General features: G+C 54.0%; 3 protein-coding genes and 1 non-coding gene across 4 annotated transcripts in view; 2 read left to right on the top strand and 2 right to left on the bottom strand.

Moving 5' to 3' along the window:
• Positions 1 to 4,515, bottom strand: part of PALD1 (phosphatase domain containing paladin 1) — a 29,145-nt gene extending 24,630 nt beyond the window's left edge. Inside the window, exon 1 of the mRNA XM_071563464.1 lies at positions 4,388 to 4,515. The gene's annotated coding sequence lies outside the window, so the exon portion shown is untranslated. The remainder of the gene's footprint in view (positions 1 to 4,387) is intronic.
• A 4,167-nt stretch (positions 4,516 to 8,682) lies between these two features.
• Positions 8,683 to 12,052, bottom strand: EIF4EBP2 (eukaryotic translation initiation factor 4E binding protein 2). Its single transcript, XM_071563385.1, has 3 exons — positions 11,878 to 12,052; positions 11,070 to 11,246; positions 8,683 to 10,989 (listed from the first exon to the last, which is right to left on the bottom strand). The coding sequence occupies exons 1-3, from the start codon at positions 12,014 to 12,016 to the stop codon at positions 10,958 to 10,960; spliced, it is 348 nt and encodes a 115-aa protein (XP_071419486.1). The 5' UTR covers positions 12,017 to 12,052; the 3' UTR covers positions 8,683 to 10,957.
• A 106-nt stretch (positions 12,053 to 12,158) lies between these two features.
• TRNAE-UUC (transfer RNA glutamic acid (anticodon UUC)) lies at positions 12,159 to 12,230 on the top strand. The gene has a single exon. It is a non-coding gene; the product is annotated as a tRNA-Glu (tRNA).
• A 1,632-nt stretch (positions 12,231 to 13,862) lies between these two features.
• Positions 13,863 to 21,552, top strand: LRRC20 (leucine rich repeat containing 20). The gene is made up of 4 exons (XM_071563819.1): positions 13,863 to 13,944; positions 15,069 to 15,218; positions 16,717 to 16,884; positions 21,253 to 21,552. Exons 1-4 carry the CDS (start codon positions 13,863 to 13,865, stop codon positions 21,402 to 21,404), a joined length of 552 nt encoding a protein of 183 aa, XP_071419920.1. The 3' UTR covers positions 21,405 to 21,552.
• The last annotated feature ends 588 nt before the right edge of the window (positions 21,553 to 22,140 follow it).

Consider the following 22,140-nt stretch of genomic DNA (forward strand, 5'->3'; position numbering starts at 1 on the left):
AACCAGCACTGTTCCTCTCCAGGTGTTTTGCTGAAATTCAAAGCTCCAGCCGCTGCCAGTTAATTATTCCTGCTGCCTGACAACAGCAGAGCCTCCGGGTGGGCAAGGCATAGATGCTTCCTTTTCCCTCCGACCCTATTCCAAAACATCCAGCCCTGCCAAGACTGGAGTGGATGAGAAACGCCAGAGGAGCTGCCAGCAGCACCTGGACACTCTTTCAGCATCCCAAGAGATGCCCCTTGAGCATCCCAAGAGATGCCATGTGGGCTCTGGAGCCTCTCCCACATAACTCACGACAACATAGTGCTGAGCCCTTCACCTTCCCACCTCTCAGAGCTGCTCCTCTCCCCCTCCACTCCGCACAGGGGTTATTCCCACACCCGGGGACCTGGCCAGGGCTCAAAGCCGGAGCAAACAATGGACTAAATATAGTGGGAGGCGGCCAGGCTGCAGCTGCAGGATGCATCTGCCCCGGCTGCCGTGATGAGGAGGAAGCGTGCACTTGCCTGGTCGCCTCATTGTCAGCAGGAAATAAATCAAATAAATCTCCTTCCGTGCATCCTCGAGATATTTTATAGCTTTTAAAGCTCTTTTAAATGAAAAGCAAACCCCTTTGGGAAGCAGCATCCTCATAGCACATCCATCCCTCTCTCGGCGTGGGGCGGCCCCGGTGGCTTTTGGGCACTGAGCCGGCGTGGATGTGCCCACCAGGGATTGAGGGGCACCCTTGGAGCGCTGCTGACCCAAGCAGGGAGGCAGGAAACACTGTGGTGACCGGCAGGAAGCCCCAGTGCTGCCGGAGGGGCATCACCAAATCCCGGAGGAAGCGCTGGAGCTGAGCCCCCCTGCCCCGGCGTGCTCTTTAACCCCCTTTATCAAAAAACAGTGAAAATTAAATAACACACAAACAGCTTCCCTGGGAGAAGCCTGACTGTGCCGGGAGATATCCCAGAGCTGAGGCTGTGTGGGAACCGGGCTCCTGTTGTTCCAGGTGATGCCGGAAGGAAGCGGCTCAGCTTCTTAAAAACACATAATAAAACAAAAAAGAAAGGTGAGAAATAGCACATTAAGCCGCGGTTGATTTGAAATGTGTCGTCCACTCACCAGGCTGCCAGGGCAAAACAGGGCAAAGAATCAACACCTTCCAAAACGCCTCTAATCAACCCAAAAGCATTTTGTCACAGGGAGGAAAGGGCCCTGGAAAGGCAACTTTTTGCAGCAGACAGCTCTGATTTTACAAGTCTTGACTGATTTATTATGATCTTTAAAGGACCAAAAGCAACCGCCCTCCATCCTCGGGAGCTCCTCAGAGAGCCAGGGTGGACAGCCAAAAATATAATTCATTAGGCAGCATTTCCTAGAAAGTCCAGAGGTATTTCCCAACCAGGCCAAGATCAGTGCTGCCGATCCCCTCTATGCCCTGTGCTCCATCACTGGCATCTGCCAAGGGGGGCAGGAAAGCATCAGTGGGATGCCATCCCCCAAATCCAAGCAGGAACATCCAAAATAATGAGGACCAGGTGTTTCACACCCCCTCCCCAACACAGACCTCTCTTTTGGCAGAAACCCGAGTGCCACATCCCCATCCCCCATGTGACCAGCATGCCTGTAGCTACTTCATTTAAAACTCTTTACCCTAAAGTCAGGGAAAGCTGTTTGAGGTGGAGAATAGAGAAAAAGAAGGTATCCAGGGATTTCACCCCTGAAATGGGGCGAGACTCTGCTCCCCATCACAGAGGATGATACTGGTATCCATTGGCTGGTACCCAGGCTGCAGCCCTTCTTCCCAAACATGGTTTGCAGTGACTTATTAATCATCATTAGTAACTCTCCTTGCTAAGCAAAGCCCAGGAGGAATTAAGATCCTGTGAAGTGATCGAGGCCAGGCTGGATGGGACTTGGAGCAGCCCTGTCTAGTGGAAGATGTTCCTGCCCATGGAAGAGGGGTGGACCAAAACAACCTTTAAGGTCCCTTCCAATGCAAACCATTTTGTGACTTTGTGATTTTGCCACAAGCCCACCTGTCACAGCTCCCACACACCCACTTCTCCCTTCCAAAAAACTCCATTACTGCAATTTTTAAAGCCCTCCAAGTAGGTCCCCCCACACATCCCACCAGTCCCTGGGGTGCTGCTTTTTGGGCAGGCAGGAGATGCTCAGGCTGCCTTCTGTTGAGGAGAGGGGTTTTTATCAATGAGCATCAATGGAAAGAGGAACAAAGCCCTGAATAGGAAGCGCCAGCACAGCCAGTTGTGCCGTCAACTCGCTGCCAGTGGTTTCAAGGTCTGCGAGCACACTTGCTGAAGGGTTTCCTTTCAACAGTGCAAAGAGAAAACAAAAAGAAGCCATAAAGGCTGCAGATAAAGGCTGGGAGCATCTCCAGAGACCAGCGCCCTGCTGCAGAGCTTTTCCCCAACACCAAACAGTCCCCAGCTTGCCAGGAAGCACCACAGCCCCACACCCAACCCAGATGTGCCAAACTTTTCGCCAACAGAGGTTCTGCAGTGTGACCCCAGAGGAGAGCAGGGGGTCCCCAAGGGTGGGGACCTCGGGCTGACCCCCCCAGCACAACCCCCTGCTCCCTCTCCCGGGATGCCCAGCGCCAGGCTGAGCTGGCCAGGGTGTTTGGAGAAGGCGAGGGCTATGATTTTGTGCTATTCATAGCTAACCACGGGCTCCCCTCCCAGCCCGGGGAAGGCTGGCGGAGCAACGGGACGGCTCCATTTACACGGGGCCGCTTTTCCACGCCAGACCACACCTTTCCCAAGACAAGCAGCACCTTATGCACGCCAGCACCCATGGCATGCGGCAGCACACGGAGCTCGCCCTCCCAGCATCTCCTCCTCTCCCCCACCTTGCCCTCTTCATAAATAAAGCAAAACCAAGCAAATCCCAGGGGGGTTTTGCTCACAGCAGAGACCTGCTCGTTATTTTTAGGCTCCGTGTCATTCGTGCAAAGACATAATCACTTCCTGCCTTCCAGGAAGGAAATGTCCCACCGCCTCTGCCTGCACGCCTGCCCCCTCCTCAGGCAATGCAATGCCTGCCCGCTCCCAGCCCAGCCACCCCAAAACCGCTGTTCTCCCCATCCAGGGGGATAAACAACCGGCACACAGCTCGGGATCTGACGAGTGCCACGGTCCGGAGCGCTGCGGAGGGAAGAGGAAGAGTTCATCCCTGCCAGCACTAAGAGGATGTACCGGGGAAAGGGCAGGGAAAGAGGTCCGGAAAAGTCCGGCAGCCATCGGAAACGCAGCCTGGATGAGGCTTCTGGAAGTTTTCAGCGTCGAAAAGCTACAGATGCTGGCCAGGAGCTCAGCGGGAGCAGGCAGCCTTCCTCCTAAAGCATCCTGCTCGTCCCGGGGCCACGGCAGCGAGGGTCCCACACGGGGGGGTGGGAGCCGTGCCCTCCACGTGCCAGCGGGAAACTCATCCCTGAGTGATCCCGGGCTTCCCGCTCCTCTCGTGCTCCCTAAATGGGAGGTTGCAGAGCCAAAGCCCAGACCGCGAGCAGGGAAAGCAACTGTGGTTACATCTGCTCCTCTTCCTCCTCCTCCTCCCTCTTCATCCTCCCTCCAGCAGGGAGCCATCCTGCAGCTCCCTCTGCTTCAGAGCCTGCTCCCCAGACGGCTTTTGGGGGTGTCAGGCGAGGGATGCAAACCCCAAAACTCACTTTGGGGGACTCGAGCCCCAGCAGGCACGAGCTCCCAGCCTGGGTCAGCCTCCAGCAGGGCTGGCTTCCAGGCAAAAAGAGGGAGAGAAAAGCCCATATTAAATAGGAAACAAGAGTGCAAAGGCAGGAGAGGTGGGAGGATGCCACGGGGCGGATGCTGGGCCTCAAAACTAGGATCCATCTATTTTCCAGAGGTTGGAAGCCCAGCGTTGGCTCAGCATAAACTCTCCTTGCCACGGTTGGGGCACCTCATGCCCACGCTGTGAGGTCTGTCCCCGGAGCAAAATAAACCTTCTCCCCATCGCCCCCCTGCCTTGGCTTGGGGGGACACACCCAGAGTGGACCCCTGCCCAACACACACCCCAGGTCCCCAGGTCCCAGGGGGAATGTGGCAGCCAAACCCCTGGGGTGGTGCTGGGAGATGGGGGGTGCTCTCTAGGGGTGAGCCTGCCCCCTCCATCCCCTTCCCACGCACCGGGCTGGAAAACGAACCTCCACCACACCCGGGGAGGGGACGAGAGGGGGAGCCGGTCCCGGGGGCGCGGATGGGCAATCCGGGGCGAGGGGTAATGCGGTAGTTGGGGGCGGAGGGGGCGCGGTGCCGGGCGGGGGATGCCCAGTCCCGGGGATGGAGCGAGGCGGGGGGGATGCCCGGTGGCGGAGACGGAGCGGGGCGGGGGGGATGCCCGGTCCCCGGGGAGGGAGATACGGTACCTGGGGGCGGCTCCGGGCTCAGCTCCCGCGCCGGGCTGGCCACGCCGTCGGGCGCCCCATGGGGGCGGCGGGAGCGGGTGGCGGGAGCGCAGCCCCGCGGCCGCGCCGACCGCCGGCGCCTCGGCGGGGGAGGGACCGGGGCGGGGACGGGGCCGAGGAGAGGCCGGGACCGCCCTCACCCCGGTCCGGGACACGCCCCCGATACCGCCCCTTGCATCACCCCCAGCCCGCCGGAGACCTTCCCCGGCCGGGGCACCCGCCCTCGAGGTCCCCCAGCCCACAGCACCCGTCCCCTCGGGGATCTTCAGCACGCAGCACCACACACACACACAGAGCACCCCTCAAACACAGCACCACCCACACACAGCACCCCTCAAACACAGCACCCGTCCCCTCGGGGATCTTCAGCACGCAGCACCACCCACACACAGCACCCCTCAAACACAGCAGTGTTCCCTCGAGGATCCTCAGCACACAGCACCACTCACCCACCCACAGCACCCGTCCCCTCGGGGATCCTCAGCACACAGTACCACCCACCCCCAGCACCCCTCAAACACAGCACCCGTCCCCTCAGGGATCCCAGCACACAGCACCACCCACCCACAGCACCCCTCAAACACAGCACCGGTCCCCTCAGGGACCCCAGCACACAGCACCACCCACCCACAGCACCATCCACCCCAAACACAGCACCCATTCCCTCGGGGATCCTCAGCACACAGCACCACCCACCCACCCACAGCACCCGTCCCCTCGAGGATCCTCAGCATGCAGCACTACCCACCCACACCACCCGTCCCCTTGGGGACCCCCAGCACACAGCACCACCCACCTTCCCACAGCACCCCTCAAACACAGCACCACCCACCTACCCACAGCACCCCTCAAACACAGCACCCATCGCCTCGGTGATCCCCAGCCACAGCACCCATTCTCCTAGGGACCCCCTGACAGGCAGCAGCCATCTGCTCAGGGGTCCCCAGCACACAGTAACCTTTACCCTTAGCCCAGGTCCCCTCGGGGACCCCCAGCTCACAGCATCCCCCCAAACACAGCCCCTGCCCCCTTGGAGACCCCCTGGCACACAGCACCCATCCCCTTGGTGAACCCCAGCTCACAGCACCCCCCAACCACAGTCCCTGTCCCCTTAGGGACCCCCTGCCATGCAGTACCTGTCCCTTTGGGGACCCCCAGCACACACAGCACCCCCAATCACAGCATCCAATCCCTCAGGGACCCCCCAATATGCAGCACTGATACTCAAAGGGGTCCGCTGTCACAAAGAGGTCCCCTGACCCCAGCAACAGTACCCATTTCCTCAGGGACATCCTGACAGCAGCCCTTGTACAGCACCTGTCCCCCTCAGGGACCCCCAGCACACCACAATCCCCAGCCACACTGATCCTTCCATACCCTCACAGTGACAATCCGTTGGGACAGAGGGGACTGGCAGGTGCCACCACATCAGGTGCCACCACATCAGGCAGGTCTGCAGTTTTGGGAGCATCAAGGCAGTGCCTGTGCCTTTTAAAGCCAAAAAGCCCTTTTCCTTCCCAGAAATGGAAGAGCAGTGAGGGTTGTGTGTGATGGGGGCAAGGGATGCCACTGGATCCAGTTTGGGACTGGTGTGAGTGGCCTGCAGGGAGTCCCTGCCGTGCTACTTTTGCAGAGTCACAGAGTGACTTGGGTTGGGAAGGACCTTAAAGCTCATCTTGTTCCAATCCCCTGCGATAGGCAGGGACACCTTCCACTAGCCCAGGTTGCTCCAAGCCCTGTCCAACCTGGCCTTGGACACTTCCAGGGACAGGGCAGCCACAGCTTCTCTGGGCAACCTGTGCCAGGGCCTCAGCACCTTCACAGCCAAGAATTTCTTGATTATATCTAATCTAAATCACCCTCTGTCAGTGTGAAACCATTCCCCCTTGTCCTATCACCCCATACTCTTCTGAAGTCCCTCTCCAGCTCTCTTGGAGCCCCTTTAGACACTGGAAGAGGCTCTAAGGTCTGCCTGGAACCTTCTCCAGGTTGAACATCCCCAGTTCTTCCAGCCTGTCTCAATAGGAAACACCAGGGCAGCTCCAGACCCCCAAGCCTCAGAGCCATTCCTCCCTGCTCAGGCCACTCAGGCTCCTGGGAAATAAGGTTGCTGCCCATCCAGCTGCTTCCCAGCACCTACAGGCACCATGGATGGTGCCCTGTCACGACTCCACCAGTACCAGCAGGTCCAGCATCCAGGTCTGCTCATCTGCTGGTGTCCAGCACAGCATGAAGCCATCAGGTGGCTTCAGGCTTCTCTCACTGCCATCAAAAGATGCTATTTTAGCTAATCCATAAACCCACAATCCCTTCAGCTCCTACCTGCCTTCCCCCATTTCATTTGGGTTGAAATAGGTACCTCCAGAGCCTCCTTCTAGGAGGACTCCAACCCCACCTCCCACCCACATCTGCCATGCTGCTCCAGATCAACATTTATAGGACACCAACAGGCCTAAGGACAAGGAGAAAAACGGCATTAACACGTTCCCTGGTGCTGGGAAGGAGGGCCAGGAATGTAAATGCAGCCTGAAGGCAGTCCCAAAATGGTAACGGCTGGAAAGCAGGGCTGGAAAGTTTGTTCCTCGGGATCCTAGATACTAGCCAGGCTCCCAACCTCCAGCTCAGCCAAAACACCCTGCCCTGAGCTGCTCAGCTGCATTTCACAGTCCTAGACTGAAATTTTATAACTTCTTTTTTAATTTACTGTATTTTGATTCTCCATTTTTAACTCTAATCAACATCTAGGAACTCCTTAGGGAGGAGCACATCAAAAGGGATAAATACACACACACCTCACTGCAGGGGCTTCAGAAACCAGGATTAACAAATAAAAACCACTCCAAAATTCAAGAGGAAAGCAGTTGTTGCTCCCCAAGCTTGGCATTGCATGGGCAAAGCCAGACCCTGAGGAAAGAAGCTCCCAAATGCCTCATCAGCATTTTTTCCATGGTGTTCCTCTCCTCCATGTGCACACTCCAAAATTCCCTGACGCTGCAGAATTAAACTGTTGCAATAATCTCCAGATCCATGGGAGGTCATGGCAGGACCACACTGAGCGTGACCAAACCAAGGCCCCCCCCAAACCAGGTCAGTGGCACTGCTGGCATTGCCCTCCCAGCTTTACCCATGGGATTGAGTGTTTTGGGAATGTGGTATCTTGCTGTGGTATTTCACACACAAAGCTGCATCCCCAAATTTGCTGAAACACCCACAAAAATTGGGGGGTACCCCTTGTAACCAGCTGGAGAGGACACCCTAGTGCTGCCCATCCCTCAGTGCCCTTCCTGCCAGGGGGGAAAAGGTTTTCACTGCTCAAACCCCTGCCCAGTTAAAGTGGATGGTATAAAGAAGACAGATTTGATTTCAAAATTTTAAAAAATCATTAAAATATAATACATTAACAAATACTAATGGTGTCCCACCCTGGAAGTGTTCAAGGCCAGACTGGACAGTGCTCTGAGCAACCTGGTCTAGTGCAAAGTGTCTCTGCCCATGGCAGGGGGTGAAATGAGATAACCTTTAAGGTCTCTTCCAACCCAAACCATTCCATATTATTATTAAAATGACAATTGTCCCCACCAGGACAATTTCTGGTAACACACATGCATCAGTGTAGCCAAACCTGGGCTGGAATCCTCCAGGAGCAGAAGGGGTAGAGCAGCCAAGGCTACAGCATGAGCTGAGGGATGCAGCCAGGATTAAATAAACTCCTAGGCAGAGGGGAGACTCCAGGTGAGGCTGCTTGGGACTGCTAGGGTCCATTAGGGCCCTCAAGGATAAGCCCAGCTGGGGATGGCTGTCCACCATGCTCACACTCACCTGCTCTCCTTGATCAGTACTGATTTTGTATCACAAAATCATGAAATGTTTTGGGTTGGAAGGGACCTTCAAGACCATCTCATTCCAATAGCCCTGCCATGGGCAGGACACTTTCCACTAGACCAGGTTGCTCCAAGTCCAGTTCAACCTGGCCTTGAGCACTCCCAGGGATGGGGCAGCCACTAGAGACAGGACAAATGATCAGTTTGGGGCAATTTTGGACATGGGAAACCACTTTATGGAAAAATCAGGTTTTTCTGTGCATGACATTTTGCAATTGAGTCCCTCCTTGACCCTTTGCTGTTGGTTCTGGATTTGACTCTCCCCTGCTCTCTGTACCACTGGGTGTTGACCCAGGAGAGGGGTTTCCTCCAACAGGAATGGAAAATCCTTCCTGCACCCCAAGTCATAGTCAAAAGAAAATTCCAGCACCTTGATTTAATAGAACCAAGATCTTTATTGATTTCACTGTAACAGCAACCACTGGCGAGAGCTTTTCTCCTCCCAAACACCTGCTTGAAGGGACGGTAAAAAACAACAAAAATCCCAGGTGGATCCCCTGACTAGCAGAGGAATGCCTTGGCAAGGCCAGGCACTCCCTCCCTGCTCTTCAGCCCCGAGCCTGCTTATAAAAGAGAACCGGGAGAAAGGCACTGGGATGGGGAAGTGAGACAAAAGGAGTCTGGGCAAGGGGGTGTTTAGAAAAAAACAACAAAAAAAGTGTTTTCCCTCCGGCTCCTGTCCGTAAGTTACGTTGTCCTTGGATATTGTCTAATTATTTTTGGCTTGGAGAGCAGGTTTCCCAAAACGAGCAGCTGTGCTGAGGGCACCGGGTCCCTGAATCCATGGTGGCCGTCCCTGCTCCACAAAGGATGTCCTCGCCCCCTGCCCCTGCCACTCCCTCGATCCGAGGGCCTAACTGACCTCCTAGGATCTTCGCTTTAAGGAAAATATATTTATTTATATATAATATATATATTTGTGTGTGTCTTATCACCACCCACCCACACGCATATACGTATTTCTACTTGCACTCACTCACTCGTGCACCTACGACGGCCGGGCTGCGTGTTCACCTCGCGCTTCCCGGGAGAGGGAAAAGGATGGGAAAGGCATCCCAATTCCCTTGAGTTGTGCTTTAGCTTTCCCCCCCACCCAAAACAAGCGACAGCTCCACTCTCGGGAGAAAAGCAGCTGGAAGATGGGAGCTCACAACCAGCCACCCTGCTGACCCGCGCCAAACACAGCGAAGAGAAATAAATTACGGGATGGAAAGTGCACAAAGCCTGTGGGATGTCCCTGTCCCCGGCACGCAGAGCCACGGATCCCCAGGGCTGGGTACCGAGGTGGGGGGTGACCCCGGCGAGGGAGGGAGGATGGATGGAGCAGGCACTCAGGTGGGGGCTGATAAAATGGCACTTGAGAAGGTTGCGGAGCTGGTGATGGCTCCCAAGAGGCAGGAAAAATCCAAACAGGGAGGCTGGTGGGATTGGGGGGCACGGCACGGCCCCGCCATGCACGGCCTCACCCAGCACTGCTCGTCAAGGCGAGAAGGAGGAAAAATAAATCCATCTCCGGGAAGGGGGGTTCAAGATGCCAGGCATGGGATGGCCATGATGTGACAGGCTGGCAAAGCCACCGGTGGCAGGGAGGTTAACATGGAAATTCTTTATCCATGAGAGCATGATCCAGCTGGAGGGGAAATCCCATCCCAAAGAGCAAGTGGAGGACGGTCCCAATGCCAGCATGCTGGATATGGAGCATCCCATCCATACAGTGCCTCACTGGTGAGCCCCCAAACCCACAGGGACACCCAGTGATTCCTGAGACATCCAATGGCACTGGGGGATCTCCTTCCTGTATTATTCACATTTTAAAGGGCCAGGGCAGGGGGTAAAAAAAAACAAAAAGAGCACTACAAAGCACTTTCCCAGAGGCACTCATCCCCGGCCCTGAAAAAGAGTCGTTGTGGGTAAAGTGCCCCCTTTTTAGTACCAAAAAAATAAAAACAAGGGGTTTTTCTAACATATGGCTACGTCTCTGTGAGTCCTGGCTGGTGGGTCAGGGACACATTCCCTGGTTGAATGGCCAAGATGGAGGAAATCCAGGTAGGAGAGATGTGGGCATGCTGGCCAACACCACCGGGGACTATGTTGGGCCGCTGGAGCACCAAAGGGAACGGGCTGCCAATGTTGTCCTCCACCAAAGGCCAGCACATCCCAGGGGAACTCAAAAATACCCTCCCCGGGGTGCAAGTGGGTGCATGGCTGTAGGAGTGATGTTTCCCCCTCCTCCCGAGAGGCTGCCCAGATTTTCTGGGAGAAAAGGGCAAAGGGGATGATGCAGCTCCAACAAGATGCTGGCAATGGGAGGCTTGGGGTAACAGGAGGGGGCTTTTGAGGGGGCACGAGGCAGCACAAGAGGCAAAGGGATGTTTTAGAAAGAAGCCCGTTGGAGATCAGGCTGTTGGTGGGTGGAGGAGGAGGAACAGGGCCAGATCCAGAAGGGATGCTCTGTCTGGCACATGCTGGGATCAGTCACCCACAAAGGGGGAGAAGACAGAGCGGCACTCCCCCAAAAAAGGGGGGAGGTGGGAGAGGAGGGGGACGCTGGTGGGAACCGCTGCCACCTCCGCCTCGCCGGGACGGATCCTGCTAAGCCGAATGAGGGGTGCACAGGTCTGGGGAGTCGCTGCCTCTCCGTGGTTCCTGCTCAGATATCCATCTCGAACTGAGCGTCGTCCCCTGGCAAGAGGCAAGGAGAGACTCGTTAGGGGGTCACCCCCCGCCCCAGATCTCCCCACCCCACCCCGGGTGTCCCTTACCCATGGATGGCTTCCCCTCCTGGTGGTTCAGGCTGTTGGTGTCCACTTTGGGCTCCTCGCCTGCCTCGCCGGGGCTGGTGACGCCGGGAATATTGGGGAGGTGACAAGGCGGGGTCTGGGCCATGGGCGAGTTGCGACGGTCCAGCAGGAACTTGCGGTCGTAGATGATCCGGGTGCCTGGCGGGGGGAGACGAGAGGAGAATGGGGGAATCCGGTTCGGCAGCGCTTGTTTGCAGAAGGAGTTTCCCGGTGGGACGGGCGTCCAGGCCGAGGCTCTCCGCCAAGGATCGGCGGGGAGGGCAGGGGGGTGCGCGCTGCCGCTCTGCCCGCTCTTATCTGGGCACGACAGGCGATAATTCCACGCGGCGGCACCCGGGTCCCGGCGCGGAGCCCTGGCAAACTCATGGCAGGGCTGGGCACGCGTCCCGGGGATGCCGATGGATGTGGAGCCCCGAAATGTCCCGTGCCCCTCTCCGCTGGACGGGGACGAGGGATGTGACGATTCCGGAGCGCGACAGGGCCGAGGCACACGCGTCCCACCGGGGCCTCCCGCCACCCGTCCCGGCTCCACTCCCGCCGCGCCGGGACCCTCCGCTTCCCGGAAAAATAATAAATCCCTCTCCAAGCGCGCCGCTTTACGGAGAACAAGCGGCAGGCGTTACACATGGACGGCATACAGAGGGGATATCGGCGCGATACGCCCGCGATAGGCGCGACACGCGGCGTCCCGAGCGGCGGGCTGGCTCCCGGCGCGCTCCCCGCCACCGCCCCAGCCCCGCAAGGCCCCGGCGGGGCGCGGCGCTTTTACCTCCCGGCGTGGTGGAGAAGAGCGTCCCGCCGGGGGTGGTGCAGTAGTCTGCGGGGAGCTGCGCGGCGTCGCTGAGGGTGACGGTGCGGGTGGGGATGGCCCGGCTCTGGCTGGGCTGGCGACCGCCGGCGGACGACATGGCCCCGCGCTTTGTCCCCGCGGAGGCGGCGCGACCCGAGCGGCACCGCCCCCGCCCCGCCCGCACCATCCGCCCCGCCCGCCCCGCACCGCCCGCAGCCACCAGGGGGCAGGAGCGGCGCTGGGCGACCCTGTCTGCGCCTTCCCACGTGGTCTAGCGGTGAGGATTCCTGGTTTTCACCCAGGCGGCCCGGGTTCGACTCCCGGCGTGGGAAGCTGAGGATTCTTTTGCTGTTTGGAGGGGTATATTTGCCAGGTGTGGGAAACTGAACTTCTTTTGCTGTTTGGAGGGGTATATTTGCCAGGTGTGGGAAACTGAACTTCTTTTGCTGTTTGGAGGGATATATTTGCTGGGCTAGACTCCCAGCATCGGGGCGGTCCCGTGGTGTAAAGGAGAGCACTCCTGACTCTGAATCCCAAGGACCTGAGTTTCGATTCTCATTAGGGACCATCCCCTGGCAGTTAAATGCCTCCCTGCCATCTGATCCCTTCAGATCTCGGATGCCAAGCAGGGTCAGCCCCAGTTAGTACCAGGTGCCATAGACAGTCCTGAGGACTTCACTGTCACTGTCCAAGCTCACTCGGCTGTAGCAGATGGACCTTGGGACTTAAACGGTGGGGCCAGTTCTGCACACGCTGAGCCTCACCTAAAAAATCCACTGCACAGGCTGGAAGGGCACACCCACGTGGGGAGATCCCTTCCCAAATCTTCGTTTGCAAAGTTGGGCCATACAATACAGACTCCTGGTATGGGAAGCAGGACTTCTTTTGGTGTTTGGAGGGGTGTGTTTGCCCATCCCTGTCCTGCCCTTGTGATTTGCCTTTTGCCAAAGTGTTTTGGCACAGCTGAGCTGAGCAAAGTCAGCAGGGAAGGGAGCGCCCCACATCTCATACTGGGATGCATCCCCATATCCCAAACCAAGGAATAGGATTCATCCCCATATACCAAACCAAAGAATAAGATTCATCCCCATATGCCAAACCAAAGAAAAAATTCATCCCCGTATGCCAAACCAAGGAAAAGGAGTCATTTCCGTACCCCAGACCAAGGAATAGGATTCATCCCCATATGCCAAACCAAGGAATAGGATTCATACCCATATGCCAAACCAAAGAACAGGAGTCATTCCCATATGCCAAACCAAGGAATAGGAGTCATTCCCATATGCCGAACCAAGCAACAGGAGTCATTCCTGTATCCCAAACCAGGAAAATGACATGGATTCCCATAGCCCAAACAAGGAAATGGGATGCATCCCCTATCTCAAATAAGCAAATGGGAAGCATCCCCCTATCCCAAACCAGGGAATAAGATTCACCCCCATATCCCAAACCAGGAAATGGGATACAATCCCCTATCCAAAACCAGGGAATAGGATTCATCCCCATATCCCAAACCAGGAAAAGGGCATGGATCCCCATACTCCGTGCCAGGAAAAAGGACACATCCTCATGTCCCATGCCAGGAAAGGAGATGCATCCAAATATCCCAGACCAGGAAATGAGATGCACCCCATTTCCCAAGCCAAAAAGGAGTTGTATCCCCACAATTCCATATCAGGAGAGCGGATGCATCCTTATATCCCAAACCAGGCAACAGGATGCATCCCCATGTCCCATATCAGAAACGGGATGCATCCCCATATCCCAAATGTACCATCCTGGAAAGCTGGGAATCTCATCCCTGAGGGACATGCCAGCCCCAGCACAGCCTCCCTCCCCTGTGAACACTGATCCCGCAGGTTATTTTTAGCATCCCTCTCCCGAGAGGCTGGAGTGGCTGGTTTCCTCCTCCAGCCCTGGATCCCCCCGTCCGCAGCGGATTCCCGGCGGGACCGGGCGCCCACATGCAGAAGAGGATGGGCGAGGCGGTGGCCCGTGTGGCCAGGAAGGTGAACGACACGGTGGAGAACAAAACGGATTCCCTGGGTAAGGCGGGTGCTGCGTCTCGGCTCCCGCTTGGGGCCCGGGGAAGGATCGGGTGTCCGGGAGCAGGGCTCTATTTTTTGCCGCCGCAGTCTAAAAAAAGCAGTCGGCATTCCCTACGGGTGCTGCACCCGGGGCTCCGGAGAAGGGGAAGAAGGTTCCCCTAAAGGGCTGACAGCTCCCCATAGTTAGAGCAGGTTCCCAGCCACGGCGTCATCCCATGGGACATGTCCCAGGGGCACAGCCCCTCCTTGCAAGCCAAGGCAGGAGCAGAGATTCCCCCACGTCACCTCAGTCGGATTTGTGTTTTCCTGCAATTCCCCCCTCCCCTCCTCCGCGTTTCCAGCTAATATCCGAGAGCCGGGAGCAGTTCATCAAAGGAGAGGGATGAAAGCTGCTCATTTTCATTCCTGCTGGATTCCCGGTGTTGGGATTTAAAGCAGCATTTGCCGGGAGCCGCAGCTTCACCACTCAGCCTCTCTGTACCCTCCCCAGCAAGGGAAGCGTGGAAGGACCGAGCTCGTGGCTTTCAGGAGCGGGCAGGAAACAGAGTCCGGGTTGAGCATCACGGGGCTGGGATACAGAGTTTCCATCCCCAGCATCTCCCAGGAAGGGAAGCAGAAACGACTCAGGGCAAAACAAAAATGCCAAGAGGCGAGAAGCGCAGCCAAACACTGTTCCCTTCCTCGCTGCTTGCCATGGGACAACCCATCACCAGTCAGGAGCATCCCCATGAAAAGCCCTGCTCCATCCCCATCTCTGGTGGAGGCAACATTTCCATGCATCCCAATTCCCAGGGATTTAGGGACACAGGGAAGCGGAATGACCAAAGTTACTAGACATAGACAGGCTGGCTGGGGGTTTCCAAAAGGACATTGCAGCCTGAAAATAATTGCAATACAATTTAGGGTTGAACACCTAAGCCAGAACAGCCTTGGTGTTCCTGATGGGATCAAACTCCTGGTGCTTACAGAGGTGGCTGCAAATGTCCCTGTACTGGAGAGGAGTAGGGAGGGCTCAGCACTCAGATGGGCAAGTCGGGGATTCAGGGGTGGAAAACCATGTTTAAAGCATGGCTTCATCCCAGCTGGGAGCATTACAAGGTATCTGGGTCTCTCTGGGGGCAGATCTGGCCAACTGCAAGCTGATGACCTTCCCTGTCGGAATCTACAAAGCCATGAGGAGCGTCACTGAGGGGATCCATCACATCTCCCTGGCAAACAACGAGCTAAAGTCCATCACCAGCCGATTCGTCACCACCTTCAGCCAGCTGAGAGGTAAGGGACAGCCACTTCCAAACCTCTGGCATCCTCAAAGAGCCCCCAGGTGGCTGTATAGGGGGCACAGCACCGGGGAGTCTCATTTTCACTCCTCTGCACTCACACCTCATTCCAAGCAGACTAGTTCAGACACCCCAAAATCCATCTTTCTTCCCCTTGCAGGAAGAGGGCACTGGTTTTGCTTGCACCCACCCTCCCAAACTTGTGTCCTGAAACCTTCCAGCAGTGGCCAGGCTGCTGTGGGCTCATTCATCATCCTCCAGCTCCCTCCCAGGAAGGGGCTGCGGACACAAAAGGACAGAGAAGAACACCTGGGGATAAAAGGGCATGGCAGAGATGGGGCTTTCCGTGTGTTGGCTTGGTGCTGGTAATTATTCCCCTTTGTGAGACATCAGTGTGAGTTAATCACTGCAGGAGGTGGGATTGACCAGCAGTGCCACGGGGACACATCCCTGTGGAACTCAGCAGAAGCAGCCAGAAACTAATCCACTAAAGAACAGCCACACAGGCACCCAGAGCATCCAGTACCATGGTCCTGAACAGTGGGAACTGCACTAGGGCTGCTCTGGCCATTTATAAAATCCATTATTTCACTTGTACAACACCACACAATTGCCACTGTGGTGGGTATCTGGGAAGGCTCCTCTTGTTCTGGAGCCAGAGCTCCCTTAGGCTGGGGAAAAGAAACACGTTGAGCAAAGAAAATCAATTTTCCTTTGCTAGACAACACAACAAGCCCTGAAGGGAAAAAAAGTGTTTTCCCAGCAAGGGCTTTGCACCACCAAGTGAAAAAACTGCTCCAGTGGTGAACATGCTGGATCTCAGTGGGGCTGTTGCTGGGTAGAAAAGCCCCAGGGCTGGGGACAGCCTGAATAAGGCAGGACCTATAAATACCAGGTATTAGCAGGGGCAGGGCAGCTCGTGGGGGTATTTATAGAGCAGAAAGCCCTGTGTCACTGGAGAAGAGCATTGGGACAGCAGGATTTGGGTTCTGCTCCCATGGCTTTGATGCAGGAGTGCTGCTCCTGGCCCCACAGGAGCTCATTTCTGAGAAAACATCACAGAAGAGGAGAATCTACAGAGTTATTTTTCACATATAAATACATTTCTTCCACCATTCTGTTTATTCCTCAGAAGGGATTTGAGCACATGAAGATAAAGAACCAGCCTTAAACCATGGCAAGTGTCCATTGGAGAGGTAATTACACTGACTTGACTAGGAAATATTCTTTATTTCTACATCCTCTGCTTGCAAAATGCTGCACAGGTTTCATTAGCAAGCCCTAAGGAAGCCAAGAAAAACATCAGCCCTAAAAGTGGCACTCCCAGCAGGTAAAACTCCAATGGCATACCATGAGAAATAGTAAAATATTCCCATTTTTGCAGCTGGAAACCCATTGCTGGACCTGGCAGCCCAGGGAGGACAGAGGCTGTAAATGCAGCTATGCATTAATTATTTTCCCATCATCCCACCACCTCTCTTCTCTATTCACAGAGCTCAACCTGGCAGGCAACTACCTGCACCACCTGCCCGAGGAAATCACCTCCCTGCTGCACCTCCGGGCCATCAACCTCTCCCGAAACAGATTCCGGCGTTTCCCGGAGCCCTTGGCCACTGTCCCCGCCCTGGAAACCATCGACCTGGAAGAGAATGAGATCACAGGTGAGGAGGACCTTTCCCACTGGAGGTGAGGGCACAGGGGTGCAGGAGGGATGCCAAACAGCCACTTGCCTTCCCTGATGTTTTCCCTGCCTCCTGGGCAGAGCTGTTGCAGGCAGCGAGGGAATCAAGCCCCATTCAAGTTGCCCTATTCACTGCACTGGGATGTGGCTCTCAAAGGCACCTCCGGCTGGGGTGACTCAAAATCACCAGATTTCTTTAAAAAATAGATCTGATTGCAGAACCCTGCCCCAGGGATGCCAGGCTGAGGTGTTTGCTGCCAGGCAAAGCAAGGGTATGAGCCCACCTGAACATTCCCCAGAGCTGTAACACTACAAAAAGCCCTGAAAATGAAATTAAAGGACTGGTAAGAGCTGCTCATCCCTCAACCCCGCAGTGGCAGGAAAAGCTTTCATGCTCAAAGCTGAAGCCTTTGGAGTCCCCAAAACTGGGCAAAAGGGGCAGCTGTTGCACAGAGATAAAAGGGCATTTATGTGTGAGCTTTCAAAGGGAAAGGGAGGGAGCTTTCAAAGAGCTCAGGCTGGAGCATCTCACAGCCCACAGGGATCCCCAGGGAGGTGAATATCGAGTCCACTCAGTTTTGCTGTTTTATCTGGGATGGCTTCAGCTGCTGCTGGAAAAGCTGCTCCCTGCAACACAAGCTTTACTAACAGCATCACATCAGCTGCTCCCTGGCTGTGCCTGTAGAAACACTAGGCATTAAATATTACTTCCATGGGAGTCAGAGAAACCAGACTCCCCTTGGCTACTGGTATCAGAAATTTAACAACTTCAAGATAAAATGTTTTAGGGACATATGTTAGTAGTGCCCACAATGCTCCGTGGCTGCAGAAATAGGTGAGATTTTCTTGTTTTACACCTTTTCTGGAAATGGAAGAGGTAGAGATGAGAAAACATGGAGTTGCAGCCCGTTTCCCCAAGGTAACCAAAGTCTGGGTAGTCACACTGCTCCTGCCAGCCCTTCCCAAATACCTTCCAGGCTCACCTGCACACCTGTGTTTATATATATGCATATTTACATACTAACACAGTTTTATACTTTATCTATGAGATTCTATTTATCCATATTTCTTTCTTTCTTTCTTTCTTTCTTTCTTTCTTTCTTTCTTTCTTTCTTTCTTTCTTTCTTTCTTTCTTTCTTTCTTTCTTTCTTTCTTTCTTTCTTTCTTTCTTTTTCTTTCTTTCTTTCTTTCTTCTTCTCTCTCTTTCTCTCTTTCTTTCTCTCTCTCTCTCTTTCTCTCTTTCTCTCTTTCTTTCTTTTTCTTTCTTTCTTTCTTTCTTTCTTTCTTTCTTTCTTTCTTTCTTTCTTTCTTTCTTTCTTTCTTTCTTTCTTTCTTTCTTTCATGTCTGTCTATCCATCTGTCTATCTATCTATCTATCTATCTATCTATCTATCTATTGATCTATGTGTATATCTATATCTATATCTATATCTATATCTATATCTATATCTATATATACACAATCTCCTTCCATGCTAGCCTGGCACAATAAGGAAAGGAGAGTTAAGGAGAACCCACCAGCTTGAATTTAACTGGCACACATTTGGGGTTTCCTTAACAGCCAAGTAAGATTTGAGCCTTTCACACACAGGAATATCCATTAATTTTCCTGGGCAACCTCAACACCTTCACAGGGAAGAATTTCTGCCTAATAGATCATCTAGACATCCCCTCTGCCAGTATGAAGCCATTCCCCCTTATCCTGTCACTCCATGCCTTCTTCCAAGGCCCCTCTCCAGCTCTCTGTAGGAGGAGGCTGGGGCAGGATTGTGGCTTTCTCCATCAGTGGAAGGTTGCAGATCACCCGGTTTGTGGTGCTGTGCCTGTGCTGGTCCTGCCTGTCCTCCCTGAGATGCTGGAGGAGCTCAACCCAGGGCTGCAAACATGATTTAAAAGCATCTTCTGGAAAAGGGCTGAATGACCTAAGACATATTGAACTGAAGGTTGTAGGTAATGTTTTCCAGCTAAAGGAAAACAGGAGTAAAAGAAGATTAATTAATGCCTGTCTGGAGCCTGTGGGCTCTGTGAAAGGAGACATTTACTGCCACAAGCTGCCCTTTTCATCTCAATAAGCTCTTAAACCTGAACTGTAATTATGTACATATTACTGTCAGTGCTTTTAACTTTTTCCCTGATAATTAGAGTTATATCAAATCAGTGGTTTAAGCTCCCAAATCCACGGGGATGTTTAGTTGCCTGGAGCTTCAGCTTATCTTTCCCTTATTCCTTGATTAATAGGCTGGGGAGGTCACTGCTGGGGGCAATTGGTTAATGTGGTCAATTTTGTACTCCTGAGGACAGGTAGTGATGAGACAAGGGGGAATGGTTTCAAACTGAAAGAGAGTAGGTTTGGATTGGATAGTAGGAAGAAATTCTCCCCTGTGAGGGTGGGCAGGCCCTGGCACAGGTTGGGCTGCCCCATCCCTGGAAGTGTCCGAGGCCAGGTTGGACAGGGCTTGGAGCAACCTGGGCTATGGAAGGTGTCCCTGCCCATGGCAGATCCTTTCCAACCCAAACCATTCCATGACTGTATGATTCTCTCACTCTTAATTTGGGATAATGGCAAGGAAAAGTCACTTTTGTTAATAACCACAGAGGTGCCACTGAGTGGGTCTCCACCAGCAGGTTTGGAGGAGGCCGAGAGGAGCTGGTGCCACCAAAGGATGTGAGTAACGCTGAAAGGACAGGGATGCAGGTCTGAGCTCCTTCCCCTTTCAATTTGCAGCAGTATCTGGCTGTCAGTGTTCATCACCAGCTCCTCAGATGCCTCACAGCCTTTTCATACCCCTCTTCAGATGCCTCCCGATGTCTCAGCATCCCTTTCATCTGAAGCAACTGGATCTGTCACTTGCTTATTACCATATTCTGCCTTATTTATGAGAAGCACCCCATTTTTGCTTAACCAGTGAAGCCAGCATGGATAATTCAGACTCAAACACAAGTGCCTTATCCACTGGGAAGCCAGCAACTGATGTTTTGGGTTGTTTATAGCAGAATTTGGGGCTTCCATGGCACAACCTTTCAGCTGTGGGCTACAGAGTATGCCCTGCCTGTCCCTTCATGCCAGGGGTGAGTCATCACTCCTTGCCTGGAATTAAGATGCAGAGCTGGGCTGATTCCACCCAGGGCAAGACTTCATCCCTAAAATAATTTCCTTAACTCCCTAAACTTAAGCCAAGTGGGGGTAAGCATTTTTTACTTTATCACACTTCATAGACTTAGAAGATGATTAAACAGGAAGATATATGAAAAACAAATATTATTTTTGTTCCTCAAGGGGCAAAAAGCAAAATTAGACAGGGGAAAGGCAGTCAACAAATCCACCATGAAGAAGAGTTATGAAAAAGATTCTTGTTAAGCTCTGCCTGATGAAAGATGCTAAGGAATTCCTGCTAAGGAATATGTGTATGGAAAATAGCACTGTTTCCTGGAGGAAAAAGAGGGAAAAAAACAAAGGCATTGAAGTGTTTGAGTCTTTTTCCAGTATAAAACACGTTTCATGGTCTGACAATCACATAATCAATCACCCAGCTATAATTACAACACTACAGTTCTGCTCCAGGTGTTAGCAGCAGAGATCAGAGCTGGGATATAAAAGGCTCTTGGCATTTTGGTGGCCAAATTAAAAAGAGATTGGTTTCAGTAGATCAGGCAGGTGGGCTTTGCAGGCCCAAAATATTGTGATTTGTAACAAAAAAAATCTATCACCTTTCACTGAGCTCAGTGGTTGGGTTTTCATACTGGTCTCGTTCCTCTGCCCTCAGTGGGTTCACACCTGGGACCATCCAGGAGATCTGCACCTTTGTTTTAATGTTAAGTTAGTAAATGTGATGTTTTCTAAAGGAAAACACCCAAATTCATGGAAATTGCAAAACAGGAGGGTGCCTGTTGATGGCCAAGAGCCACTTTGCAGCCTGTCCAACAAAGGCAAGGAGCACGTGCTCCCCCTTTAGCCTGCTGAGGGCTCCTGGGCATTGCAACACTGGGAATAAAATCAGGGAATAAGTCCTTGAATACCAGTTAACACCTCAGCAGGGGCTTCATGAGGACCTGGAGAACTGCAGGGCAGTGCCCACTTTGAATATCATGGTGTTCTTGCCAAGACTTTTCACAGAATCACAGGATCAGTAAGGCTGGAAAAGGCCAAGTCCAACTGATAACCATTTGCTTGAGTAGTCGTATAATTTAATAATTTATTATGTTTCTGTTCTAGTCAAAGCCTGGAGAGCGGCAGAGGCAGGTTAAGCTCCAGGCTGTCCATCAAGAGGAGCTTTCCCCCTCTCCGCCCCTCCAAATTCCCCGGCAGGAGAGGCCGGGATGTGTTCTCAGCTCCGTGTTCTCCTTGCAGAGGTGCCGACGGAGAAATTGGCGTCCATGGCATCGCTGCGGAGCCTCAACCTGCGGGACAACCCCGTCGGCCCCGACGTGCGGCTGCTGGTCCGGCCCCTCGTGCCCTTCGACCTGCTGCTGTCACCAGAGAAACCCACCCCCGAAGCCTGACGGGCTCTCTGGGTGCCCGGGAGAGCTGCCCCGAGGGGGGACTGCCCACCAGAGTGGTTTGGCTTAGGTCAGTCCCTGCTGCGCCCCTATTGCTGTCCCAAACCCTCAGCGAGGCAGCCAGTCCCTCGTTTTACCTTAATTAAAAGCAAGCAGCGGGGTTTCTCCATCAAGGGATGGCTCTGCCAAAACCCGAGCCGGGAAATCTCCCGCCTGTGTGTTTTGGAGAGGCAGAGGAGCTGCAGTGCATGTGGTGTGAGGTTTGGGTAAAACTGGGCGGAGCTGGATGTTCGGCTACATCCCTCCCGCCCAGGCAGTGATGGGGAGCAGCCGGGATGTTGGGGGACATCCCTGGAGCTGTAAGGGTTCTCCCTGGAATTGCTGACATGGTGGTGTGCCAAGTGCCTGATTAAACGTTTTCCTGTTACATCAGGGCGGTTTGTATCTGCTTAAATTTGAATTATCTGCCTTCTCCTTAAAGAAGCCCTTTAGAACAACCCCACAGCTGTTCACCGCAGCTTCCAGCTGGATTCTGCCCAGACTCGAGCAGTATTTCCCTGGCAAAATCCTTGTTTTTCAAGGATTTTGTTTTCCTTCTTGTTTCTTTTTTTTTTCACCACACAAATCAAAGCGACCCAGTGCCAGTGGGTACACCCACTGCTCACCCCGAGGGTGTCCCAGGTGAGCACCCACTTCCTGGGTGCTGTAGGTGCTCAAGACGGGCCATTTCCTCTCCCAG

The sequence above is a fragment of the Pithys albifrons genome, chromosome 9, assembly GCF_047495875.1.
Source record: "Pithys albifrons albifrons isolate INPA30051 chromosome 9, PitAlb_v1, whole genome shotgun sequence".
NCBI lineage: Eukaryota > Metazoa > Chordata > Aves > Passeriformes > Thamnophilidae > Pithys > Pithys albifrons.